General features: G+C 31.5%; 4 protein-coding genes and 1 long non-coding RNA gene across 5 annotated transcripts in view; 3 read left to right on the forward strand and 2 right to left on the reverse strand.

Moving 5' to 3' along the window:
* Positions 1–4,917, reverse strand: part of shn (zinc finger schnurri) — a 38,056-nt gene extending 33,139 nt beyond the window's left edge. Inside the window, exon 1 of the mRNA XM_070638376.1 lies at positions 4,635–4,917. Coding sequence (XP_070494477.1) covers positions 4,635–4,653 — 19 coding nt within the window. The 5' untranslated portion in view covers positions 4,654–4,917. The remainder of the gene's footprint in view (positions 1–4,634) is intronic.
* LOC139088997 (uncharacterized) lies at positions 1,959–3,148 on the forward strand. Its single transcript, XR_011544267.1, has 2 exons — positions 1,959–2,543; positions 2,609–3,148. It is a non-coding gene; the product is annotated as an uncharacterized lncRNA (long non-coding RNA).
* A 1,427-nt stretch (positions 4,918–6,344) lies between the features above and the next one.
* LOC139089003 (macoilin) lies at positions 6,345–9,931 on the forward strand. The gene is made up of 7 exons (XM_070638397.1): positions 6,345–6,528; positions 6,979–7,059; positions 7,193–7,262; positions 7,368–8,674; positions 8,842–9,082; positions 9,356–9,542; positions 9,605–9,931. The coding sequence occupies exons 1-7, from the start codon at positions 6,455–6,457 to the stop codon at positions 9,787–9,789; spliced, it is 2,145 nt and encodes a 714-aa protein (XP_070494498.1). The 5' UTR covers positions 6,345–6,454; the 3' UTR covers positions 9,790–9,931.
* A 39-nt stretch (positions 9,932–9,970) lies between these two features.
* Asph (Aspartyl beta-hydroxylase) lies at positions 9,971–15,987 on the reverse strand. The gene is made up of 15 exons (XM_070638260.1): positions 15,819–15,987; positions 15,471–15,518; positions 15,110–15,310; positions 14,925–15,053; positions 14,507–14,865; positions 14,024–14,189; positions 13,784–13,861; positions 13,302–13,439; positions 12,446–12,937; positions 12,106–12,270; positions 11,874–11,944; positions 11,169–11,518; positions 11,034–11,110; positions 10,233–10,964; positions 9,971–10,173 (listed from the first exon to the last, which is right to left on the reverse strand). The coding sequence occupies exons 1-15, from the start codon at positions 15,874–15,876 to the stop codon at positions 10,115–10,117; spliced, it is 3,123 nt and encodes a 1,040-aa protein (XP_070494361.1). The 5' UTR covers positions 15,877–15,987; the 3' UTR covers positions 9,971–10,114.
* A 430-nt stretch (positions 15,988–16,417) lies between these two features.
* On the forward strand, positions 16,418–19,266 carry Topors (Topoisomerase I-interacting protein). Its single transcript, XM_070638398.1, has 4 exons — positions 16,418–16,732; positions 16,866–17,247; positions 17,314–17,565; positions 17,622–19,266. The coding sequence occupies exons 1-4, from the start codon at positions 16,471–16,473 to the stop codon at positions 18,682–18,684; spliced, it is 1,959 nt and encodes a 652-aa protein (XP_070494499.1). The 5' UTR covers positions 16,418–16,470; the 3' UTR covers positions 18,685–19,266.

The following is a 19,266-nucleotide window of genomic DNA, read 5'->3' on the forward strand; positions in this document are numbered from 1 at the left end:
CCCCAATGATAATATGATGGAATCTTTAGCTATACATTGTAATCATTTCAAGAATAATTTAATATGACAAGTGCATTTGAAAGAAGCAAAATGCTTGGAATCTCCCAGGAGACTGACGATGATGATTTCATTGAAAAAAAGCAAGTAAACAACGTAGAAAGGGATTTTAATTTACGCATTTTTAATGCTTCCACTCTGTTTTAATATCGTTTATCTTGACAACAATGTCTGCAATAACAAACAAGAAGAAAAGTGTCAGACGAAAATTTTCCGTACGCTGCGCAAAATTGACCAGTGAACTGTAACATTTTAAATAGCAACTAGCATCAAAAAATATATCTTTCTTCTTAAATTTACTTTTCGAGTGGTGAGGATGATTTGCATTTTTAACAATCTTAGGAACGGATGAGGATATGCTCGGTAAATCTTTTTCAACTCTTTAAGTTCCTTACAATTAAATGAAATTTCTTATCGTTACAAAAAAAGAAGTAAACTTTATGAGAAAGCAGCCCTTATTTCTTATTAATTATTCAAACTCGCTATGGATTTTTCCTTTTTCCATTCAGTTTGGATCGTTAAGGGTCGGCTCGATGAATGGGTGAATTGGGAATAAGGAGTTAGAGATACAAAACTTTTTCTTGTGATAATTTCGTGTGGTAAAGGAACTCTGATTAAATTAATTATACTCGAACGATAAGAAGCTCCGTAAGATGATACACGAAATAAAAAGTAAAATAGCAAGAAGATATCGACTCATCGCACACATGCCACGCTCAATTTTTCGCTTCTTCTTATTATTCTACCTCATCATCATCCAACATTCGCAGTCGTCGTCGTTGTTTTTTTTTCTGATGCTGCTTATTTCTTAGGAATGCGACGTCATTTTCATTTTTAGTGCCTGTGTTTCTTCGGTAATCTTCATATAATATACATTTTTTTATTTCCCAAACGATGTCTGTTAATGCCGTTCATTCGTTTATTGTGTGTGCGAATACATCCATGCATATATAAGAAGTAAAATTATATTAAACTATAAATATGAAATTGAATCATCCTTGAGAAAGCTCTTTTTCTTTTTCATATCCCATATTTTAATTTAATTTTGTGAATACCATGCAAACAATACAGACATAACTTTTTTTTTTATCAAGTTTACGTCATGTGTTTTATTTCCGAGACATATCTCATGATGAGTCTGATGATGATAAAAATTACTTCAATTACATTACAGCTTGAGTACTTAAAAGTCCGCTGACAATACATTTTTTACACATTAATGCACATAAGAATGAGCATCAATTGCGGTAAGTTATTGGCAAAATTTATGTGCTGTTGTAGAAATTGACTCGCATAATAATTTAATACTAGACAGCCTTTTGTCTTTCGAAAGCTTGCCAGTCGAGTGAGTTTTTTGTGGTTTTGTAAACGAAGCAAAAAATAGTATCGGAGAGACAATTGAGGAATTAAATGGAATCACACGCAGGTAGAAGCTACAAGAAATGTGTATATAGTTTTTCTTCTATCGATGACCCAGTAAAGAGTCACAACAACAAGTTTCAAGGTTCATATATACGTGTGTCTATTGACTTCGATCTATTCTGTGCTTTTTGTTAAGGAAATATGACAGCTATAGTATTAGCAGCAGGCAGGCAGAATGTGTATGTAGATCTACATAAATGTGATCATAAATCAGCTCATGTTAAATGTAATTATCAAAGACATGCATACACATGTTCCACAAACTTTAATATTAGATTGACTGCGAGACAGTCAGTAAGCATACAATATTATTTTTACAGGAAATTAGATTATAGCTTAAAGTTGTAAATGTGATGTAGATTTGTGCGATTTTTTATTAACTATTGTAAACTTTATTTGCCAGGCAGCAGTTGTAGCAGCAGCCAACAAATTCCAAATCAAAAACTTGTTCTTAAGTCTTTCATTAAGGAGTAGAGAGAAAAAAAGAAATCATTGGAAGTTGGAGTTACACAATTGCATATTTCTTTGCATACGCTTATTGCATTTTATTCATTATTCTTTATTCTGCCAGCTTGCAAGTTTGCCTGTTTATGAGCACCCATTTAACGTGGGCACCAAATGCTTTCGCAACAAAAAAAAAAAAAAACACATTTTTTCTCCTCCTCCTTACTCGTTCCTCTTTCTTGACTTGTACAATGTTGACTCACCAGGTGAGTTCAGATGACATTTTAGAAAAATAAGCAATAAAATTAAAAATTCATCGATCGATTCGAGTTTAAGTGGTAAAAAAATAATCCCCAACCGATCGTCCAATTCATTCAAGTTTTGCTAATATGTTTTGTATAGTGAACAAGAAAAGATACAACAAGAAACCGCAAAACGATCGTTCGCATCATTTTCAATTTAAATGGAAGAGGAGATGTGAGGCAATCAGAAAGGAACAACAAAAAATCTTGCGTTTTGTTACTTATTGCGATCACATCTTGTTTGTCAAGTGTATACAAACATATATACATATCTTTTTTTTTTTTGGGGAGAGAAGATGAACGGACGGACACAAAAAAGTATAAGCGCGAGTTTTGGTCCAACGCAACAAACGATATTTTAATCGATTTTTTTTTTCTTTCAGTCAGTTCCAAAACATTATAAACTGAAACAAGTTTTCATTTCTCTCTGTTGCCGTTTTCCTTCTTTTGATGTTTTCCAACAAAAAACAGCTCGTCGACGACGACGTTGTCGTTATCGTTTTCTTCTTATTGATTGTGTCGAACCTTTAAAGACAATAACACCATGGACTTAAAGAGCTACATGGCAAGAGATATGAAATGAATGAGTTAAATAAGAAAGAGGAAAAGAAAGAAGTTCACGAGTTGTTGCTGTTCTGTTATGCCCAGCTTTACTCTTTTTTTTTCTCCCTTTTTTTACCTCATCGTACACATTATAAAGAGCATATTTCGGGATGCTATGAAGAGCAAAAAAGTATAAAAGAAACGGACAATGAATAAACAGCGATGGTGCCACGATCTTATTAATTTGTGCCTTCGAGAAATGGAGAATTCTCTTGAAAGGAACACATAAAAGATGAAAGCAAAAATGAAAAATAATAATAAAGAGCAGCACTTACTTCAAAACAAAACAAAAAAGAAATAAAGTAAGAGAAGGAAAACAAGTTTTCGCTTGGTATTTTCCATCGCGACGATATTTTGATTTCAGGCGTCCGATAATGTTATAAGAAAAAGAACTGAAAATGTGTATACATTGTAGATATAAGAAGAAGAAATCTCAGATTCCCTAAAGGCATGGACACTCAGGATCACTTCCATAAAATCTCAAATCAAACTTGATATACTGGATGAGAATCCTCATTAGAGGATCTTTGAGTGTCCATGCCTTGTCTTCTCCATCTCATTCTCAAAAGTTGATCATTTTTCCTTAGCAATGGGCAATAATAATGGACATCGGGGGAATTGAAAGGCAATGATGCTTCAATTCGTAAGAAATTTAAGAAGAACGTGTATTATGTACGTAAGAGAAGCTCCACGAGTATGGAAGGGAAGGCAAAAAGAGAAATAATAAGAAGAAACCACCTGTTTTGGATTTAACGTTATTGTTGTTGTTATTATTTTACTGTTCTTAAGCTGACGACGACGACGATGATGATGATGGTGCTCTCCATTCTCTTTCTTGACGTCGATTTTGCTTTTTAAAGCATTTCTAAGAAAAAAGCGCTTAAATCATACTATGAGTAAGTAAAATGACGTTTCGAAATCTTTTCTCTTCTCTCTGTATAGCTGACTGACGACTCATGTCAATGATTGGGGAACACTCGACACGATTGTGTACAAAACTATTAATTCTATATACACAAATATAACCATAATTGAGTAATTAAGCTGAATATAAAAAAAAAAAATTATTTGCTAACGTATACATAATTCACATTCATTTCAATTAGCACGCCAGACATTTTTATAATTCAATTACATTCGCTATTGCACTTTAATTGAAGCGCAAAATCGTAATGGAAAAATATTTGTTTCCTCTTTACCTCATCTAATAGACTGATGGCTGACTGCATATTATGTAAAAAAAGTGAGCCTTTTTTATCAGTATGAGTAACAAAAGTCAAGATAAGAATCGACTTTAGAATTGATAGTCAATTAACGTGAATTTTATATATACGTCGTTTCATATTCGCGACTCATCGTTCATCCGACACATTTGAAGTATTAAATATGCACGAAAACAAGTTTACAACAACAATCAAGACTATGGCAGAATTTTTTTTTCTTTCTTTATATTTATATATGTAGCAACAGCAGCTAAATGTATTATGTATGTGTTGGTATGACTCTATTCATTCACGTATACACCGAGTGAGAAAGCAAAGCAGGCAAGCAATTTACCAATTGTTTTTCCATTGGAATTCCTCTTTTTTACGTAAGTTCGTATATTTTTTTTTTTTCATTTCATGTATGTATGTTTATATAGCTATAGCTATAGCTGCATATAAACTATATGATTCTTTTTTTTTCTTGAATTATTTGTCATAACACTGACGTCATTATTTTTTGGTAGTTGAATTTGAGGGTGAATCCCAAGAAATGCATAAATGGTTTTATTTATAGACACATGTATATAGTTGTTGTACTCACTTGCTTTCCTTCGTGCCATGATATAAATTTTTCTCGATATACAATGATGATGATTGATTGAATTGAATATAAACCCTTAGTTTACTATGTTTGTTTATAATAATAATATGTATTCCCTTAATTAATAGATTACACAATCAATAGAAATTAAAATCGAAGCATACATTGAAATTTATTGATAAACTTTTTCATTTGAATATATTCAATTGATTTTAGCACAAGTCTCCTCTTAGACGTTAGGTATATATATATACTTCTTTTTTTGTGTGACAGTTTAAAAAATCATATTTTTCTTTTTATTATGCTGAGTGCAAATAACTAATTTTAATCTTTTTATTATTTCTTTTTTTTTTAATTTTTAAAAATTTAAAATCACTTTTTTAATTTGACACAAATTGGAAATCACTTAAACTAATTATATTTTTATGCTATCATACAATTTTTCCATCGTCTATTCGCGACTGTCGCGCAAAACCGCGAAAATAAAGAAATTTTAACTATATCAAACTAATGAAATTTCAATAATATAACATGCACTTCATAGCTGAACTTCTGAATACAAACTGATTGAAAATCACAAAGGAAATATGAAAATATCCCATGATGAAAATAATGAGAGAGAGGTAAGATAACTTACTCTCTTGCTCTCCGAGAGAGAAGGCAAACAGGCAGTGAAATGAGAATTGTTTATGTTTTTTTTTTTAAGTCTGAGAGAATTGCGAGATTCCCATTCAACCGTATGAATATTTTTTCAAACCTTGTCACATTTTCCAGAATTATGGATTATTATTTTTTTGATTACAATTTCTTCAAAAATGCAATTACAGTAATTAATTATCAATGGATTATTTTTAAAAGCTTGTCATAAATTGATATCAGCTGTTAGTGCTAAATTGTTGATTTGTGTCTATTGGAATATATTATTCTAATTAATTCTCACTTCCTGGATTAAGCAAATGACGAATTATTTAAGGCTTTATGATGTCATACTTATTTGAGTTGATGCTTTAATTGTTGAATAAAATTGATTTGTTAATCGCCACAACATGTCATAGGCCATGTCTTATTTATTGACTTTCTGTCTAATTTATGTATTAGAGACGTCTGACTTGATATGAACGTTATCTGGTGATCATTCTTTAAGAACTAATACAAATTATGATGAGTATGGGGGCTCATAAGATATAAATTTACTATTTTACAACCAATGAATTACACATCTTTTGTAATAAAAGTAATTGTCCTTATCATAATACATCATAAAAATCGTTCTACAGCATGTTCAAATAAACAAAATATTGCAAAGTTTTACACTCATAAATAACTGTCATAAAATATTTGAAAAATTGTACGGTTTTTTTGATGTGTAAAATTGTTATACTGGTCATATTCATGTTTATAAAGCACAATTGTTGAATGTTGATTCTTTATTAGTTTTCTTAATTATTTATAAATTGTTCTGTGATTGATTGTGCATTATATCTGCACTTAAAAAGAGTAACAAAAGAAAATTATAGGAAAAATTTCTAGAAATTAAGTTTGCTATAAAATCGTTATTCAAGTTTGAATTGAAAATTTCCGTTGAATTTTAAAACCCAGCTTTATGGGAAAAGGATTTCAAAAGTGTGAAATTGGAAAATTAATTATTTTTATAAAATAAGCGTTCAAGTCACAAGTAAATTCCAAAACACAACAGACAGAAGAGTCTTTAGTACTCGCGGACACGACTGTTGTGTAAAATTTCTTTGAGAAACGAAAAAAAGTTTAAGGATTTAAAAATTTGTAAAAATTAATGAAGAGTACGAAAGTTAATTATAATTATGAAACGAAGGACAGAAGCAGCTGGGAAATTGAGGAGGACAATTAAAAAGAATAATGGCTTAAATGGAAATGGGTAAATTGAAAATTTTCTTAAACCCGGACAAATTGCATAGAAAATTGCTTGAAGAATTTCCAAAATGTCTCACGAAAAACTAAAATAGATTGATACCAAAAATCCAACTGGATGCTGTAAAATTGATTAAACAGCCTTGCGATGGATTCGATTAGTATGTTTACAAGCTTTGTACATATAAATAATTATTTACAAAGTGATAATTGGGAAATTGCATAATAAAAGAGAGAAAATATTGTTTATTTATTTCTATAAATGAGAAGTAAGTGAACAATTGGTTGATATTATTGTTATCAACAGTTGTTCCTTTTCTCGTCATCAAATACACGGAATCCGCTGAGATAACACGTTGATATATATTACTTAAAATTTCTGCTACAAAAAAATGACATTAAATGTGCTCAAATTCATTTCTCTTTTCTTTACTTCTTTTTATCCCCCACAATGCAGGTCTACAACATTCTTCTTCTACTTAAAAATTATCCTCATTTGGGCTTCAGTGATTTTTTGTGATTATATGTCGGAATTAAGGTGAGAGAATGTCTTAATTAATTTTCATCTATTGTATTGTTTCTTGCATATATATCGCGAGAAAGCAAACAAACAAGCAGGCAAGCACATAACTAACAACTTATTATTTCTTTCATTCTTCAAAATTTATTAGAGTTGAATACCTCTGGCCTTTTTGGCTCCTTTTGCGCTCAGTTTATGATTCATACAAATACAAAGGACTGGTAATAATAAAAATTTAGTCATTGTCATTTAATAATAATAATCTTAATAGTTTATAAATTAAGCAGCAGCACAACTGATAATGTTTTTCTGTATTTTCATTTTAGGCATTTTCGTTCCTTTTCATTTGCATATGTATCACAAGTGATTTAATTTGTTTATTTCTTATTCCCATTCAATGGATATTTTTCGTTGCATCAACATATGTAATGGTACAATTTGTATGGATACATACTGATAAAATATGTTTACCAACGATCATTTTATGGTTAATTTTCATATGGATGGAAGCAAAAATTCGATGGAAGGACAATCGAAATATTCCACATTTAGACTTGTGTCGTCCATTTGCAGCACATTGTATTGGATATCCTGTTGTGACACTTGGTTTTGGTTTTAAAAGCTACATAGGTTATCGAATACGACAGAGGAAGCAGAAGGAAGTGTCAAAAGAAAATGAATTTTATATGCAACTTCTTCAACAAGCATTACCGCAAGATGAAGTTGAAAAAAGTGAAGAGCAAGCTGACAGTACAGATATATCAAATATTTCTACAAATACTGGAAATTCAACAAATAATAATGTTGCAGCCTCTTGTAAAAATACTCAAAATCATCACAATAATCATCAAAATCATCACAATCATAGTCACAGTAGCAGTAAGGTGAATTCGAACGGCTCAATAAATAACAGTCATTGTGAGATGAATGGCAGTGTAAATAATTCAAAGCAACAGAATGTTCGGAAAAATACAGAGAAAGAGAATGGTTGTATACAAAATTTAGACAACAATCATCAGCATAATCAAGAAAGTATACCGAATAATTCAATTTTAAGTAACAACAAAAATAATAGCAAGGCAGCCAATCATTTAAATTTCAACAATTTACAAAGTGTAAAAAATACAAACACGACTTCATATCAACAGATACAGAATGGTATTACAAAAGAACTGAATGTTCCGGCCAAGTGCTCTCCATATAAGAATAAAGATGACCACAATACTTATATTGCGTCAAATAATAAGAAAGAGTATGAGAAGGAGAAAATTATTAAGGATACAAATTATGATGAGACTAATACAACAAGTAGTAATGAAATCCCGCCTAGTCAAAAACGAAAAGATAAACAGCAGCAACAAAAGGATAATCAGCAGTATCATCAACAGCATCAGCAGAATGCTTCAAATAATAATCACAATAATAATAGTAGTACTAGTAATTGTAATAATCAACTTAATAATGAGAAAAATAAGGTCTGCGAACATTGTCAACGACTTGAACAGGAATCGAAACGACTTAAATCTGAACTTCAGAGCATCAAATCATTAGAGCAGGAAGTAAGACAAAAGTATGAGAATGTTAAAGGATGTTTACAAACTAAGCAGAAAGAAACTGAGGATTTACAGAAACAGTAAGTAAAATCTCTTGGGGATATACATATCTAATCGACAATATCTTTCTGTCAAGGCAGTCAAATAATCATAAAGTTGACAATATTGTGTGTGCAATTGTGTAATTTGACAGATGATATCGTTTTTATGGCTTTATATGACAATAACATTTATTTGTCATTTCCAGATACCTAGATGTACAAGCTCAAGAACGACGTACTCGTCAACATTTCGAAGCACAATTAAATCAAGAGAAAAGACTTCGAAAGCATGCTGAAGAAAAGGCAAACATGATTAGATGTCCAGAGTCATGTAAAATGAAGAAAATGCATTTGGAGAGTGAGAATAATAAGCTAAGACGTGAATATATGCTTTTGGACGAAGTAAAAAATAATTATGAGAAACAGAATCGCTTATATGAGCAAGAGGTAAGTTTGCTTTTATGACTGGAACTCAAGTTGCGAATGTCATTTCCAACATGTCCAAATTGTATTATAATTTTCAAAAATAATTGAAATTTGAAGCTTTAAGCATTAAGCTTGAAAATTATAATTTGGTCTCAAAAATCAAGCAATCAGCCAAATAAATCTCATTAATATCCGTTGATGTGAATAATTAATTGCATGCTTGTTTTAAGAAATGAGCCAAAAAATTGTGATTAAATTTCTATTGATTAATGTATTTCTCTTACGACATTTCAGTTACGGAAATATGAGATTGAGTTTAGGAATCGTGATCAGAACCAGAATGTTGCACTACAGAATGCTTTGGTTATAATGCAGGAAAAGAATGCAACACTCGAAAAGAATTTATCTGCTGAAACGAGGATTAAACTTGATTTGTTTTCGGCTCTAGGCGAGGCTCGTCGACAGATAGAAATTAGAGATAGTAAGTCATTGAATATTAATTATTTTGACCGTACTTAACATATGTTACTTGTTTACTTTTAGACTGCTTGCGTAACAAGGATAAACAATTAGAAGAATTGGAGGCAAAAACTGTTCAAATCTTAGCAATTATGCCTTCAATAAACGATACTCATTTCCAACTGAACTCTTTAAACATGACAGCATCTTCTTCTAGTATGGAACAGCCTGATAGTTTTGCTAAAAACCCTCAACTTAACGCTGGTTAAGAATGATGACAAATGGATCTTATACTGGCTGCCCTATCCTGATGATGATGATGATGATATTCGTTCTATTATTTTAGTTCTTGAATAAAATAACTTATCGACTTTTTTGAATGTGACCATGAAAGAAAGAAAAGGAAGAGAACTTGATTGATTTTTAATTTTTCCGTAAGACAGACCTTAGTTCCAGTTTTAAATTTTTTAATCAAAATCAAAGATTTTATTTTATTTTTGTTTCTAAAAAAATCATTTATAAACTAATGAGGCACGACTTGAGTTTCAACTTTTTGGTTAATTAGAGATTCTGTTGCTTTTAAAAATGCTAAAATTAAATAGGACTCATGCTATTCTTCTCTTCTTCCGTCAAATCTGGATGCCAGACGTCAACTGTAAAGGAAAGCATTTTAATTCATTTGAAAATTTCTCAATTTGTATGAATGTCTTACCAATAAGCACTAATCGAAGACTTGTTCCATTCTGCCAAACTTCATGTTCAAAGCTGTCATCAAATATCAGCCATTCACCTTCCTTCCACGATCTCGTCTCTGTTGCTACTCTAATGAAAGTATTTTCAGGAACTTTTAAACCTAAATGTGCTCGAATTCGACAATTTGTTGGTCCACAGTGACTGTGAACATGAGTATTTGGATGTAGTACACTAAACTTTACTTGACCTCGTTTGCATGATGAAGCAGCCTTGAAATTATTAATCAATTGACATGTAATTGGAGCCATGTGACAATTTTTTGTCTTTGAACCGCGAGCGTACAACTCAAATTGCTTCCAGTCTCCAGTATCTTTGAGATTCTCTTGTTCATTCATAAATAGTCCATCTTGAGATAGTAATTTGAGTCCTTCGTCTCTAATGACTTGCCAATATTTATGAATCTCCATTAGTTCATCTTTGTAAGTTGTGTCGAGTTTTGTCCAAAATGGCTTTGATTTCAGTCTATTAATATTATAAAGTGATCTTTGGTATTCAGATAAGAAAAGGCCGATTTCTGCACCTTTCCTGTAAACCTCTTGTGCTTCTTCATTTCGACCAAGTCTTTGAAGAGCATCGCCTAAATTGAAGTAAAATCGACCGTCTTGTGTGCCATCTTCATTTGTTTCGATACCTTCCTTTAAGTATAATACAGCATTCTCATAATCTTGATCTAAATTCTTAAGTACGAAACCTGGGTAATATACAGAAATAGATTTAAAGGTAAATTCATTTCATTAATTAAATAAAGCTCTATGCTTACCATAATGGACAAGTGCAAATCCGTTGTACCGCCACTGCGATAATACTTCATGTAAGACTAGCTTTGCTGCTGATAGACTAAGGAATAAGATAATGTGATCAGCTGTCCTTAATTATTTACAAATTGTCATCTTACCGATTTCCGAGAAGAAACGTAACAGCCAACTGGTTTCTATAAAATGGCTCGTCTGCAAATCGTCTTATTAATTTATAATGAATGTCAACAGCTGATTTAAGTTTTCCCATAAATCTCATTCGACTAATACATCTCTCTGCTACTTGCTTGAAGATTGTATCATTAAGTTTATCTCCATATTGCTCGATTAAAGTCTTATACATTCCAATAGCCTCAATAAGCTTCTTATTGCTCTTCTCCTTTTCTGATGATATATCCATTTCCTTTGCTTCATCGTAGAGCTCTTTTATAGTTGGATTCTTTATTGAGTCGCATGACATGAGTGATTTTGAAGTCGTTAGTGGATTATTTTAGTAAGGAAGAATCCAAAGCGTATAAAAAATTGAAGAGAAAATCATTTGTTAGTAAGTAACACACAGCACACAAAAAGTTCAACAATTTAAGAAGTAATCGAAACATTAAGTTTTGTGGGTCTAAGCAAAATGTTAGGATTAGTTCTTGGCAATAACACAACACTCAAACAATTGATAACAAAATACTTAAATTAAATAAAAACAATGCAATATAGTTAAGGATTTAAAGGAATTAAGGATGAAATTGGGGATTTGTGTTGAAATGTTTAATAATTCTAGAAGAATCGAACAGATTGAGAATTATAGAATTGAATGTTGCTGTTCCTTAAAAGAATTTTAATTGAGTTTGTACCTCTTCTAATGCTTGCTGTCTTAACAGCTCTTCCATGTAGCTACTTTGAGCTCCACCACCTTCTGGAATTTCTGTTTGTCAAGAAATATACAATGAGATTTGTTAATTACAATGTTAGTGACAATGACTTATTAATTATGTACAAATTAAAACATTTGAAAGAAAACGGAATCTGAATAAAGTCATGAATAAACAAAAACAGTAAATGGAAGTGAATGATTAAAACAATTACTTGTCCAAGAGCCATCTTCATTCTCCTCTTCGTTTGACTTATCACTATTGCTAATTTTACCATACTTTGCTTCAAGACGGTTCAATAAATCGGAATCGTCAATGTCTGACAAATCCTCATCACTTTGTTCATAATCGAGATCATCCTCATCCATTAGCTCGTCTCCTGTTTGTTAAATTAATTTCATTTCATTGAGGTTGCCATTTTAGTTTGTGTATGGCTTGAGATTCGGATAAGAAAAAGTTAAGGAACTTAAGACAGTTGACATGTGACATTGCACATTAATCTGTTCTTTTTTCATATCCGAATCCATTATGCATACAAAAGAACTGTGATTTACCAGACATCTCTTCTTCCTCCAGTTCCTCTTCTTCTTCGCAAATTTCCTCTTCCTCTATGTCTATATCAGGTTCGTAATCTTCTTCTGTTTGTATTATTTCGGTTTGATCAATATTTTCACTTTTCGGGGTTGCTTGAACATTTGATGCTTCAGGCATTGATAAAATTCTTTCTTCTACTTCATTTTCCACTTCTTGCTCAACGTCCTTTGGTTCATCAAATGTTACTTTTCGTATCGATTCAACGATTTGCTCTGATTGTGGCTTATACATATTATGGAATTCCTCGAAGGTTTGTGGAACACGAGACTGTACGTCTGCTTCATATTCATCAATAATCTCTTCGCTATATTCTTCTTCTTCTTCTTCTTCTTCTAATTCCTCATCAATAATATCTTCTTCTTCCTCTCCTAATTCATCTTCATCAATATCTGACTCTGTGAATTGCTCTTCCTCATGTTTATGGGCAACATTTGGGGTTGCTATCATCATTACTTTAAAATTCATTACAATAAAATTGATTAGAATGTGAATCAATAAGATCAGTGACTGGCATGAGGAATGATTCATAATATGAGAAATCTATGCATGCCATGAATATGACTTAATAAGCCATAAAAGTATCAAAATTGCGCATTTCTGCTTAATTGATCCGTATGCATGCATAGATACTGAGTTCTTTAAAGAGAGATAATCTACTGTATGGCTAAATGAGCTGCATAGTTCTCTGATTTCTTAACACTATGACTTATTGCTGTACAGGTCATTTCATTTGACATCTGTAAATTTTCTATCTGTCTCTATCAATGATGGCAGAAATGCACAATTGTGTCCAATATTTATTATTAATTTATGAACCTTCAATAATTTCCTCATTGTCTAAATCATCACTGATCAGCTGTTCTTCAGAATTAGACAGCATTGTGAATCGTCTCTTACTGAGAGCATTTTCATTTTCTTTGGCAATTAATTCAGCATCGACTGTATCTGACCTATCTTAAAAAATTGTTTAAAATATTATTATTTACCTATAAAAAAATAAACGTTATGAATGAAAAAGAGTAAGAAGCATGAAATATGAGATTTATATAGTTAGTGCTGTTTTGCTAAGTATAAAAAAATGTTGAAAGTGCAATTTCATGCTCATGAAATAATAATCAATTCTTTTTGATTAATACATGTTTATCTTGCTTCATCGCATTTAGATCATTAGTGAGTAACAAAAATGAAAAAAATTATGCAAGAGATAGTCACAGCGTGGACAACAACAAAAAATTTATGTTTAATGTTCAAGAAAGAAACAAAAAAAAATTCACAACAACTAAAGTTTAAAAACTCACTAGTTGCTGAAATCTTCTTAATTATTATTTGATGAGCAACTATAGCAAGAAGAACACCGACCCCGAGTTTTACCATGACTGTGGGATGATAGAAAATTTTTTACATTGTTTTAATTTACATTTTGCACTTTCATTTCTTTTTTAAAAATATAAAGCAATTAATTTTCATTTCAATTGTGATTCCGTTTTCTTGATCAAAGCTATAATTTTACTTAGTCTTTTGTTCATTTTGATACTTACGTGACGATGACCCTTCTTCTTCATTTTCATCTTGTTCTTGTTGTTGATTTTGCTCTTGCTCGCTCTCTTCAGCTAATTTTTGAAGTAAAATATCTTCGCCAGCATCATTGTCTACAACATTCTCAAAAATGTCTTTGTTGTCAGCAATTTGATCATCGTCATCATCCTAGGATATGAAATATTCAGTTTAGAAACTCAAATTGACAATATTGATGATAGTAAGCATGATTGGGTTATACCTTAGGCAATTCTCTTTTATATACAACTGGTTTATTAGTATCTAATCTATCTTTTCCAAGCATATCGGCGATCTCATTGTAAGTATCATACAATTCATCAACCTTTCGTGAAAGGTGATGTCTGTTAATTTTCTTCTGTTAATAATTTTCAATCAGAAAAGCAAAATTGTTAGAGCGCACGTGTAAAATGTTTACGAATTATGACAGCTTTAAATAGCAACAAACAAAATATTTAAAGACTAACCTCTTCATCGAAAGGAGCACTATCCTCAAATAAATTTGGCACTTCAGGTTCATCATTATTATTATTATTATCATTATCTTCTAAGCCATCATTGTCATCATCGTTGTCGTTAGATCCTTCTGGCTGATCATCATTATTGTTGTTGTCAGCAACATCATCATCATTATTATTGTCTTCAATTTCTTGACTGGCAATGTCATTATTGTCATCTTCTTGATTTGACTCATTATTATTAATCTCAGCATTTAGTTCCTGTGAATTTTCATCATCATCATTTTCATCATTTGATGCATCTTTTTCCTCTGGATATGGTTCATCATCATTAATTTCCGTATGTTCTTCATCATGATGTGATTCTTCTGTTGAAAGACAATGACTTTATTCTATGATAATTAAAAAGTAGTTCAAGATTATTTACCGGCCGCGTGATCATGATCGTCGTGATCATCTGAAAAATGTGGCTCATCGTGATGATCATCTTGTCTATTTTCGTCAACCCAGCCTTGTAGATATTCCGAAAACCTTGATTCCGACAGCGGCGTATCCACTATGACAATTAATCAGTTATTTGACTTACCAAATTAATCAAAATTATTAAATTACCGTCTGATCCACCACGATTTTCCAAGACAATAAGAGTCACAAGACCCAACAGAATGGCCATTAATGCAAAGAAAATAATTTTGGCACAAATACCGGCTCCGTGGTCTCCATGATGATCGCTTTCGTGAATGTGCATTTGAACGGACTTTTTTTCAGTCTCATTGAATTTGCTTGTGTCAACGCCGGGCAATGGTGCTTCATCTTCTTTTTAAAAATAATATAATATAAATAGAGATGGAATATGCTTTAGAATATGTATTCAAAGTAAAGGGGATAGAGAAAAAATTGTTTATCAGCGAGCAGCATGCATTTGGGGATTGATAATGAATTGGAAGGGAAATAAGATGTGTGCATATCAAACCTTCCGAAAAACTGAGGCGTTTCAAGAGTGCTTGTTGATCTACACTATCTATTAACGTGATACATAATGAAATGAATGAGTAGTATTAACAGACATAAGAATTTTTCCGTTTTAAAAGAACCAAATAGTAACAAAGAGAGTACATTGCGCTTTTCGCCAAAAATAAGTATAAAATGTTGCTCATTGTTGTTGTGTAGGTAAAATTAATGTAAAAATTATATATTTTTTGTGTTTCTAATAACTTTCTTATGCTATTTATAGAATTATAGGCTCTCTTGAAGAAATTTTTCTTCGTTTTCGACAAAAATTTTCCTTATCATCAATAATTTCAAATAATTTGTACATTACCTCGCTTCTGTTTTTTCTTCTCCTTCCTCCTTTGTCTTGTTTGCACATCACCAGACATTGTTAATGATTTTAAAGTTCAATAACAGCTTAATACATCTACTTTCAAGGAACTAAATTTTGAGAGTGATATTTTCTTCTCAATTTCCTCGCGAAATGTTCCACGCGTCAAGTGCCTCGACTCTTTTTTTGTCTGTTGATATCAATTTCTTCTTTTTTCGCAATTTTTATACCATTTCTCTAAATTAGCAATTTAATCTTACTAAGCATTGAATTACGGCTATCAAATAACAATGATTACTGTTATTCAAGTACATTTTAAAAGTTTCACATTTTAGCACGGAAGTTGATTATTTATGTTCATTCTATATCTCCAAGATGACAAAAGTAAGAAGATAATATTATTAATATCTCTGTAAATAAGAAGTGACAACTCAAGAATTCAAAAAATTATTATAAATAATAATGAATTTGTTCATAATAATTGATTCAGTTAAGTCAAACATTAATTTTAAAGGAGTTTTAAGTCATAAAAGTGTTCATATAACAGTCAGATTTCAACGGTTTTTAAAATTTTAAATTACAGAGTTTCTGAAGAAAACAGAGTTCAGAAATAAAAAATCATAAAATTTAGAAAATATTTTAATTAATTAGAATGGAGACTCCTGAGAGATTGGATAACTGTCCAAGCACACCAGAATTAGATGTAGTGGACGAGGTACCATCCACAAGTTGTAATAATATCGAAGAAGCTCGTTTGACACAGTTAAAACAGGGAAAAGGAATTTGTGTTATTTGTTATTCATCAATAAAGGAAGGAAAGAGATGTTTTCCAGAGAATTGCCTACATATTTTCCACTTTGACTGCCTTCAGCGATGGTCTGAGCAAAAGAATCAATGTCCACTATGTAAAAAAGGTGAGTTAAAATCATGAAAATTAAGAAATTTATGAAAAATTTCGAAACTGGATTTTCTTTATGTATCTTTAGAGCATTTATGCTAAAAAGTAAGTCTCCATATTTATTTTTTTCTAACTTTCTCATATTTTAGTATTTGACCAAATCATTCACAATATCAAATCAAAAACTGAATACGAAAGGTATCCAGTAACAGTTCTAAGACAAGACGACTCAGCAATAGACTTAAGAGATTTAGTGTCATTTCCAGTAATTCCGTTAAACTCCGTATTTCATCGAGTTGACTTTCTCACAACTCACTCACCAAGACGAAGATTTACATATAGAACGAGATTCGAAGCCACTTTGGAACAAAATGAAAGAATTCAAGAACTTTTTGGATCTCGCGTTGATAACGATTATGCTCGTTTAACGCCTGCTGAATGGCGAAGATATATTTATGAAAGGAACTTATATGCACTGCCACTTTCTGATCTAGCAGGTCGATTTCGTGAATGCAGTGCACAATTCTATAGGTGAGTCATCAAACATGCACATTATAGCAACAACAGCTTAACATAATACTTTTTATTTTTTTACAGAGAAAATCCAGCACAAACACATCGTCTCATTCCATGGCTAAATAGAGAATTAGTAGTATTAATGCAAACAAATCAAACAACTCATATACCACAAATTTTAGAAGATATGAGGGACATGCTGTGTCGTCATGATATACAAAGTAGAAAAGTTCGAAAGTACTTCCAGCGTTATCTTCATTCTAAAACAGACCATTTTGTCCACGAATTCTATAATTTCGCTATTTCACCATACGATATTGTTGGATATGACAGGTAAGCTACTTAATCTTTAATAAGTGTTAAATCATCAAGTTTTCAAATTTTTTTAGGCATGTCGATTACAATCCAAGAAATCAAAGTACAACAACAACAACAGTTGAAATATCAAGTTCCACAGAAAGTTCTGATGGTGATGAAGTACAAGTCATAGATGTTGAACCAATTATTAATGAAGAAGCATCAAATTCAGGTTCAAATAATGTTACAAATTGTACGACAGTAGTTTTGGAGACACAAGGAAATCAGGAAGATAATTGTGTGATTACAGAAATCACAACATCAGAAAGCAATAATAATAATGATAGTAGCAGTAGTAGCGGAATGATAGTCACACCAACAATTATAGAGTCAAATCCTGTCGTTCTTGAAAGCAGTTCAGAGAGTGAATGTGAATTTGTGTTGGCATTAAAACCTCCACATTTACGTACACCTGAAATGATGAGTCTCGATTCAGCTAGTGATAGTGATTGTATTTATATTCCAAATCAACCAACCGTGGTAACTCGTGTAGATTCCTCAACAACTGATAGTGAGGATAATAAGCCGCTCGCAGAGACGAAAAAGCAACTAAAATCTGAAGTTGATGAAAAGAAACCTGTAATTAAAGTGTTAAATGGAATTGATGAGGGGAGGGATCTTGAGGACTATTCACAAAATTTAATTAATACTCTATGTGAACCATCAACATCAAAAGCTTTAGAGCAGCAACAGCAGCAGGCAAATGGAAATACAGTTAAGAAAATTTATTTTGCACCTAAAAGGAAAAATCTCTCTGGCAAGAGTATTTTTGATAGTTCAAGTAGTTCAAGCAGCACAAGTAGTAATTCAGGTGAAAGTGAAGAGGAGGAGTGGGAAACATTACAAAATGGAAAGACGAAAAGTCGGCGAAAATTGACAGCTAAAAAATTAAAGAAAATGCGTTTATCCACTTCCAGTAATCCAAAGCCATTGAGCCAACTACAAAGTTCCGAAGAAGCCACACACATAATTGATGAAAATGATGTCAATAAACCACGAATAAAGAGCGTAATTATCAAAAAAACCGATAATGAACATTACATACAAAGAATGACATCTAGTAGCAGCGACTCAAGTTCTGAGGATGTCGAATAATTTTAAAAATTTAGTTTAATTTGAACTTAAAGTGTAAGTTTAATAATATTTATGACGAATCCCTTTTTTCACATAGATCCTAAGGATTTAATGAGCATCCACAGGGTGAATCTTGTTGAAAACAATGTTGAATTAATTTGGTCAAAATTGCTTGTCATGAAGGATATATAAAGTTTGTCATGAATACTTGCTTATTCACTTATTATAACTAGTAATACCAATGACCGAGGTTGCTTTGTTTGGACTGAAACTTTAAGGGGGGTTTGTGAATTTTTTCGCAAAAACCTCAAGCAAACAAAAGAGGTAGCAAGCTGCTAAAGCTATCTGTAAGTGGTAATAAGGAATCCTTACATGACATCCTAATTCCTGCTGAATAATTAGCTATAATAACACATTATTTTGAACAAGCTTGCCCACTGTGAACATCTATTTTAAAGAATAAGGACATATGTACAATTTACATAAGAATTACCTCTTTTCATGTTCATAAATTAATGTAAAAGAATGAAAATCAAATAAAAAAATAGAATAAAGAAAAAGAATGAGAAGTTAAGGAAATAAAACAAGTAGATTTATGTTGTC

Source organism: Chironomus tepperi, unplaced genomic scaffold (genome assembly GCF_022539635.2).
Source record: "Chironomus tepperi strain 1889 unplaced genomic scaffold, CSIRO-AGI_Ctep_v1 contig_172, whole genome shotgun sequence".
Lineage (NCBI taxonomy): Eukaryota > Metazoa > Arthropoda > Insecta > Diptera > Chironomidae > Chironomus > Chironomus tepperi.

Coding starts and splice junctions, on each gene's coding strand:
- LOC139089003 (XM_070638397.1), top strand. CDS start 6,455: ATGAAACGAAGGACAGAAGCAGCTGGGAAATTGAGGAGGACAATTAAA. Junction 7,060..7,192: donor GATTATATGTCGGAATTAAG/GTGAGAGAATGT, acceptor AAAATTTATTAG/AGTTGAATACCTCTGGCCTT. Junction 7,263..7,367: donor CATACAAATACAAAGGACTG/GTAATAATAAAA, acceptor TTTTCATTTTAG/GCATTTTCGTTCCTTTTCAT.
- Asph (XM_070638260.1), bottom strand. CDS start 15,876: ATGTCTGGTGATGTGCAAACAAGACAAAGGAGGAAGGAGAAGAAAAAA. Junction 14,190..14,506: donor GTGCTCCTTTCGATGAAGAG/GTTAGTCTTTAA, acceptor TTCATATCCTAG/GATGATGACGATGATCAAAT. Junction 11,111..11,168: donor ACGTTTCTTCTCGGAAATCG/GTAAGATGACAA, acceptor CTTATTCCTTAG/TCTATCAGCAGCAAAGCTAG.
- Topors (XM_070638398.1), top strand. CDS start 16,471: ATGGAGACTCCTGAGAGATTGGATAACTGTCCAAGCACACCAGAATTA. Junction 16,733..16,865: donor ATGTCCACTATGTAAAAAAG/GTGAGTTAAAAT, acceptor CTCATATTTTAG/TATTTGACCAAATCATTCAC. Junction 17,566..17,621: donor GATATTGTTGGATATGACAG/GTAAGCTACTTA, acceptor AAATTTTTTTAG/GCATGTCGATTACAATCCAA.